Below are 7588 nucleotides of genomic sequence, written 5' to 3'. Positions count from 1 at the left end.
TTCAATAATGGACTACAATGTGGAACTGTAAGCTGAAATAAACCCTTTCTTCACCAAGCTGCTTTCAGTCTAGATTTTATTATCACAGGAGAAGGAACTCTAAATAAGGCAATCCCTTTTCATAATCACAAGTAAGTCATTTTAAAAACCGAGCTAACAATTTCACACAGAAAGGTTCATATTAAAATACAAAAGCAATGCATGCAGGGACCTCATGGACATTTCTCATTTTGCATATGTTTGAGTTTGCAGATGTCACTTTGAGTTCTTGGGTGCTCAGAGTAACTTAGTTATCCTATCCCTGAGAGCCTGAGACCTAAGCATTTTATCTTACTGTTCCTCCTTTTGCAACTTTGCCATAACAATGTGGTCATTATCCTAGTCAGAACAAAGAAAACCCAAAATCTTTAGCATGTTTGGGGTTGTCAGATAGTTGGTACTTGAGTTCATCTCTTATGGTTTAGGTTGCCTTGAACTTGCTTTCTAGCCAGGAACAACCATGAACTTCTAATTTTTCTATCTCCTACCTCCCAAGGGCTAGAATTACAGGCACACACTACCATGCTCAGTTTCTGTGGTAGGTGCTGATGATCAAAGCCAGGGCTTTGTGCCTGCTACACAGGTAGATACTCTGCTAACTGCACCATATCCCCAGCCCAGTACATGAACGCTCCTATGGATAGTTAATTATAAATAGAAGGGTTTTGGCACATTGGGAATCTTACAGTTCACTGGAAAAATGCATACTTCTGCAGTGTCTCTCAGGTGATGAGGACTAATGTTTCATTCAGCCTAGGACACAAGAAGTGGTAACATAAGTCTTCTTATTCTTATAGGATGGGGTTTAGTCTGCACTCTGTGTCCAAACCTTCTAATTCTCTCTCCACACCCAAACCCCATCTTTTTGAATCTTGAGAACAGACATTAATGCAAATGAATCAGAAGGCAGCAGAGATCCCACTCAATCTCAGCCATTCCTCCTCTTCCTCCTCTTCCTCTTCCTCCTCCTCCTCCTTTTGTCCTCCATCTAAATCTTCAAATTTTGGTGACAAGGAGTGGTCTTCTGAAGAGCCTCTGCCACCCCCTACTCCTCACACTCTTTGACATGAGCTTGGCAAGTTTACATTTTTTGAAACAGTGTCCTGATTTGAGTGTCTGTCTCAATACCTACTCTTTGGGTGGTGGTGGTTTCTGATCTGGCAGCTGAGATGTGTGACTTCTAATCATGTACTAGCTTCCTCTGATCTTCTAGTCTTCTGGGCCCCACCACTTAGAAATAAGCAAATCAGCCTGAGCAAAACTTACAGTTTGGTAAGTTGTCTAGGGAACCTAAAAACCATGGCACTGAGCCACTGTGGTCATTGGATCAGAGAGTTTGCACCAAGTGGAATGTCATCTCTGACCTCATGATGCTGAGGACTGAGGGGTTCCTCACTGTAAAGTATTCAACAGCACCTAGCCACACTGTATATGATTCCATTGTGTGCAAGGTCTAGAAGAGGCAAATTGGTGCAAACAGCAGCAGTGACAGCGGCAGCCAACAACAACAACAACAAAAATGAATGTTGATTTCTCTTGGGGTTGAGAGTGTTGAGGAAGTCTAAGAGTAAGAAGTCAGGGTGTGGAGATTTTATAAGGTGATGAAGAAGTTCTGAAACTCACTGTGGTGATGGTTACCTTACTCTGCATTATGAAAGACCATTACATTCTTTAAATGTATGAATTTTATGCATGTGAATTCTGTGTATCTGTTACCTTTTGATCTACAAACAACCTATTATTCTTACTACCTAATCTATATCACTTACCAATCACCTATCAGTTCTACCATCTGCCAATCATCTATCCTGTCTATCTATGTATCTGTTTATCTCACATTAATCTTCTATCTACCTGTCTACTATCATGTACTACCCATCTATCCATCTATATAGTTTGTCTCTAGTCTATTTGATAGCTATCTCTGGCCAGCATTACTGTTATGTTAGTCCCAGCAACTGGTACCAGTTCCACGGACCATTCATTAAAGTAGCCCCTTGACTGAGTATCCCAACTTTACTACAACCGCCTCCTCTGTTCATTTTTCATAGAGCATCACAGTGGTCCTCCAAAGGAAAAGAGCCCACACAACTACCTCCCCATCACATTCAGTCTTCAGAGGGAAATATCTTCACATGGCTACGGGCCCTGTACTGCCTGGTCCTGGTGACTTCATCTGCAGTCACTTCTCTTATTTGCTCTCTCCTGGTACCTCAGCTTCCTTTCTGACCATCTCAGGACTTGTACTTCCCACTGATTCATCCCACAATGAACCCCACACCTCACAGTTCCTTTCCTATATCATCTGGGATGTCAGCCATCCTGCACTATATCAGCAATGGCTCTCTTGCCCAATCCTATTGAAAACTGGCCCCTCCTTTAATGATTGCTCACCACTTACTTGTTTGCTTTACAACATTTACCACTATTTGAATTTATTTTGTAATTTATCAATTCATTTGCTTGTTCTTTTCCATTAAGATGTAAGGGTCCTGTGAGATCAGGGAGTTTATGTAGTTTGCCACTGCCTTCTTAGACTTGGGACAGTATGCACTAAGTATCTGTTGAGTGTCTGAGTAGAGCCCTGGCACTGACTGTTGATGCATTTGTTTCCTACGAATGCTTCCCAGTTCTCTATCATCATTTGAAGATGTCATATACCTGAAAGCTTGGATTAAATTCCCAGGAAAGGGAGAGGCTCCCTTTCAATGCCATTCATTGTATTTTCATTAGAGAACAATTAGGTACTTAGACTAATAAACACTAATTGATTTTTGCACTTAAGTCTTTGGAAACACATTCCTGCTTGGTTACTTTGGTGACATAGAACAAAGGTCTAAAATGGATGACACGGGCTTTTATGTTGGGTTTACTCACAATGTGGACTCTCTCTGGCCCCCGTCCGCAGAAGAATTCTTGCAATGGGCACGTTGTTGGTCATGATGGCGATGTCCAGGGGTGTCAGCCCTTCACTGTTTGGTGTGTTCAGATCTAGTTCTTCCGGTGTATACTGGTAGAGGAGGAGCTGCACAGCGTCTAGGTCCTGCTGCTCAACTGCCTCAAACATAGCTTCATTGCCCTGGAAGTTCTGGAGAAGAAGAAAAGCAGGTTGGCATGATGTCCCAGCCAGTAGCTCAGGACTTTGGAGATTGATTCAAGGGTTGCACAAACACAAGTGGGTGATTACAGGACTATCATTTATCATGTGGCCTTCAAAGTCAGCACTCTGTTGGCTGGTCCATCCCTGATTTCTAATAGACACATGAAGTGTGATAGGATGATACAGTATCGTGTTGTATGGCCCAGTCTTTAAGTTGTGGGAAAATCAGCTCCCTGTAGCCAGGCTGCTGTTGAAGAAAGACTGTTTGTTAGGTTATTAAGAGATGTTCTTAAACACTGGATTAAGCCAACTTATTCCTTTGTTTGCTGTAGCACCTCTCAGGGCCTTTAATCATGTTAATATGTATTTTATTGTATTCCACTTTACCTTTGGGGTAATGTGCTGCAGAGTGCAGCCAGAGGAACATAGGCATAGATAATGTGGGGACAGGTGGTTTTAATTATGACTACTTTGTATCCATAGTTCACTTCGATTATTTCTCTCAACTTTTTTCCTCCTTCTCCATCCTCAGGTGTTACTATCCCTTATCTTGTCAGCTAGTTTTGCTCTCATCAGCCAAGACTCTATACTCTTACGAGAGTAATCTTCCTGAAATATAAACGTTGCTTGTCAATTCCCTACATTGCCTGTAGACTCATGATGCCTATATTTGTAAGTCTAGTTTAGTATGATTACTTCTGAGCATCAGTTTCACTGGGCTAAAAAATGCTCAGGTGTTTACTGAGCAATACCTTTGGATGTATCTTTCAGGGTGTTTCTACAGACAATTAGACCACAAGGGTTCTGTTCTAGTCAATGGATTAAATCTTTGATAGATTCTTAATGTGGTAGCTTTATTGAGAGGCAGTGAAGGGGTAAGGGTGGGGCCCAGCTGGAGGAAACAGGTCACTGGAAGCATGTCATTGGTCACTGTAAATATGTCTTGCTTAGGTATCTTCCCATATACCCCTTATTTCTCTTCCCATCCATCAAGGACTAAAGAGGAGTCTTTGCCATACATTCCTGTCCTGAAGGTCTTTCTGTCAAGTGCATGAGGCCACATGGCCATGGACTCTAAGCCATAACCCCAAATAAAGCCTTCTTCCCTTAGGCTGTCACTGTCAAGTGGTTTTGTCACAGTCACAATAAAACTCATTAATACATACCCTGGCCACTACAATCCCACCCTTTCTTAGCTCAGACTCCCATTTTAGACATTTTTAAGCTGAGGGGAGAGGTTGAAGTGGTTTTCCCAGGAGAGCTACAGTGGCAAGTGGCTAATTGTTTAAGAAGATCAGGATTCAAATATTTATAAAATAAAAATCACCTTTAGAAATAAAACCATGGGCAATATGACTCTTTGGAAAGTTTTTCTTAAAGATTAACGATAAACAAAAAAGATCACTGGCGTATTCACAAATACTATTTTTTTGTAGCTCACCAGGGAAGATGGAGACATGTCCTAATTCAATATTTATGTGTTATTTCTCTAAGAATTGCTTTGTCTTTAGAGATGTTGGAATGCTATTGGCCTTCACATAGTGATGGAATCTGATTAATATGTGGAAGGTCGTCAGTGACCAAATGTTTAGGCAGGAAGATTTTATTTTTAGCCTCGTCAAAAATTGATTTTTTTCCCTATGCAAGGCTTGCGAGTCAGCTTAGGCTAAGGCCAGGCATAGGAACCTGGGAAAAATACAAGGCGATTATGTAAATGCTTGTTTTGATAATAGGAACACAGAGGAGAAGGCTGTTGTGGTATGCTGTTCTCTTGCTGCAAGACACTGTACTGAATAGAAAAGTGGCTTTTCTACAGTCTGCCAAACCAAAGGGCCTCTGATGCTTACCAAGCTAAGCCCTCCCAGAAGATGGGTGTGAAATAAGAAACTGTATTAAAAAACACGAGTCTAAAATCAAAACATTGCCCTGTCTCCAATGTGCATTTATTTATGGTTCTTAGTGTCTCTAATTTCTCATCTGCTAGGTTTATTATCCCAATTAAGTTATTTCCTCATGCAAATTCTAACTTTGCTTCTATCTGGGAAGGCCAGGCCTTACTTCTGCTTTAATCTCAAACGGAGCCCTTACCTCCTTGCAAAAATAATCTAGTTGTTCATATGAATTTCTGCCTGCCTCTTTGACCCATAGCCAGTGCAGAAAACTACTGAGAACATCTGTAATATACTCTGCCTGCTGCCTGCTATGTCTTAATTGTCATGACAGCTATACAGGGCAGGCAATTTAGCAGCAGGAAGATATTCATTTTTCCTGATGTAGTGATACACTTTTCATTATGAACTAATGGGGGGGGGGGGTGTGTGTACCATACCTGGTTGTCTTTCCTGGTCTGCCTTGACTGCCTGGGAACACAAAGATGAATGTGATGCTGCATTTCATGAAGCATGTTTGGTAAATTTTGGTATACATGTTTGGTTTTCTACCTATTTTCTTTTGCTGGCTTTTTCTTTTCTGTCCTCTCTTCATTATATAATAAATAGAATTCTATTTATTTGTTTTCTAATACAGTTTCTTATTTCACACCCATCTTCTGGGAGGGCTTAGTTTGGTAAATGTGTGTGTGTGTGTGTGTGTACACATATTAGAACCCTATAAATGATTTTAACACTATTATTTAAATGAGCACTGGTGATTCCAGGAAGTCCATTTAATCTGAAAGATTCCATACTTGTTAAACTGAGCACATATGTGTTGATGTGTGTGAGTGGGAGCAAGCATTGCTAGGGCCTTGAATTGAACAGAGGATCTTATACATCCTAGGCAAGCAATCTGCCCTAAGCTGAATATTCCCTCTATTGCCCTCAAGCTGAATATTTTAAAAATTTGTTTATTTGGTCTGGTGGCGAAAGAAAAGAAAGGTCTTCCATTCATCCAAACTTAGTGTGCTATCACACACACACACACACACACACACACACACACACACACACGCTTCCTGTCTTGGTGGACTTTATGTGTAAAAATGAAACATTCACTAAATTGTTGAACAATGGAGCTAACATGACAATAGAAAGAGTTCTATTACCACGGAGGTCTTTCTGAGACTCAGCCGATCTGTTCTGGTTCTAAAATAGGCCTCATCAAAGGACGAGTGGCTGCCCTTCAGCTTCTCTGAGAGGTTCCTGTACAGTCGCTTGGCAGCATTAGGAGATGATGGAGAACTGTGTTTTTTTGACTGAGAAAGATGTAAGTTCTGCATTTGCTGGGTCATTTTCGAGCAGTCGTTCCTAGGAAGAAGCAAAGAATGCGTGTGATGATTACACACAACAGAGAACTCTACCACCTCAATGAACCATCTGCAAATCTCAGCTCCAAATGTGATATTCCAGCTGAGGAGGCCTGCAGAGATCACCAACCCCAGCTTCTTCCAGCTTTAGAGGAGAAAACAGAAACCCTGGGAAAGGAAGCAGCATGTCTCCAGCCTTGGGAGCTGATTGGAGGCAAAAAGGAAATGACAACCCTATTTACTGTACAAAGTATCCATTTACATACAAAAAACATAAAACCCTTGGTATCTTACCCAATTAGAAAAGTATCATAATATTGTATCTAGGGGGTGTGTGTAAGCTTGGCCATATGTAATTGAGGCTACTTTTAAAATCTCCCTCCCTCTAAATGTTGACCTCTATTGGGTGGATAAGAAAGTGTGGTTCTTCTTTGCACCTCCACCCCTACCTGTTCTTGGAGTAGCAATCAATTGCATCCACTTGATTAACCTCTCCGGTGTTCTCTATAGTTTCTAAAGGACTGACTATAGTTTCTATAGGACTGACTGACCCTGCTTCCCTTGGATACTCTGTGTGGGAGCCATCTATTCTTGACTAACTTTCTTCAAGTAGCATTTGATCACTGGTCCTAAAATCTCTAGTGCCCCCATCCCCATCTTCTTCATGTCACACCTGAAATCAGTTTCTGGGAAGTCAAGAATATCATTTCAAAATCTATCCACCATTAATTCGGTATTGCTATAGAAATCTGGAAACTAGAAAGTTTGTGGTTGCCTGGTGTATAATGTGTATCAAATGGGTAAATGAAAAAAAAAAAAAAAAAAAAAAAACGGAATTGCTAGCGTATACACTGTGGTGCAAAGTGTGTTTTTCTCCCTGAAGCCCCTGGAGCATTGGTCCCTGAACTTTCTGAAAAACAAAACACTACCACCTTCTATCACATTTTGAATGACATTTTCCACTTGGGATGCTAATACCAACTTCTCTTGATTGATGTTCTCTCCAACAAATGGAATACCACCATCTTGGCATTTAAATGTCCTTAGGTGTCTTTTCAAACTAACTTGCAACTTCTTCCAAGACAGAAAGTTGGCCCAATTTAGTCTTACTTATGCCCATCAGCTTCTACCCAGACTTTGCTAGATAGATGGGCTTATGTTAGACAGGTGTCACATGGCATTGCCTGCGAGGGCAGCTTTATATA

General features: G+C 41.0%; 1 protein-coding gene across 3 annotated transcripts in view; it reads right to left on the bottom strand.

The window, feature by feature from the left end:
- Ankfn1 (ankyrin repeat and fibronectin type III domain containing 1) overlaps positions 1 to 7588 on the bottom strand; it is a 384869-nt gene that overhangs the window by 133345 nt on the left and 243936 nt on the right. For all 3 annotated transcript variants that reach the window (XM_076936037.1, XM_034506546.2, XM_076936038.1), the window contains exons 4-5: positions 6183 to 6384; positions 2917 to 3127 (exon numbers count right to left, since the gene is read on the bottom strand). In XM_076936037.1, the coding sequence (XP_076792152.1) occupies positions 2917 to 3127; positions 6183 to 6368 (397 nt within the window). In that variant the 5' untranslated portion in view covers positions 6369 to 6384. The remainder of the gene's footprint in view (positions 1 to 2916; positions 3128 to 6182; positions 6385 to 7588) is intronic.

Source organism: Arvicanthis niloticus, chromosome 6 (genome assembly GCF_011762505.2).
Source record: "Arvicanthis niloticus isolate mArvNil1 chromosome 6, mArvNil1.pat.X, whole genome shotgun sequence".
Classification (NCBI taxonomy): Eukaryota; Metazoa; Chordata; class Mammalia; order Rodentia; family Muridae; genus Arvicanthis; species Arvicanthis niloticus.
The sequence above is the reverse complement of the archived record's forward strand: the minus strand, read 5'-3'. Positions and strand labels throughout refer to the sequence as shown.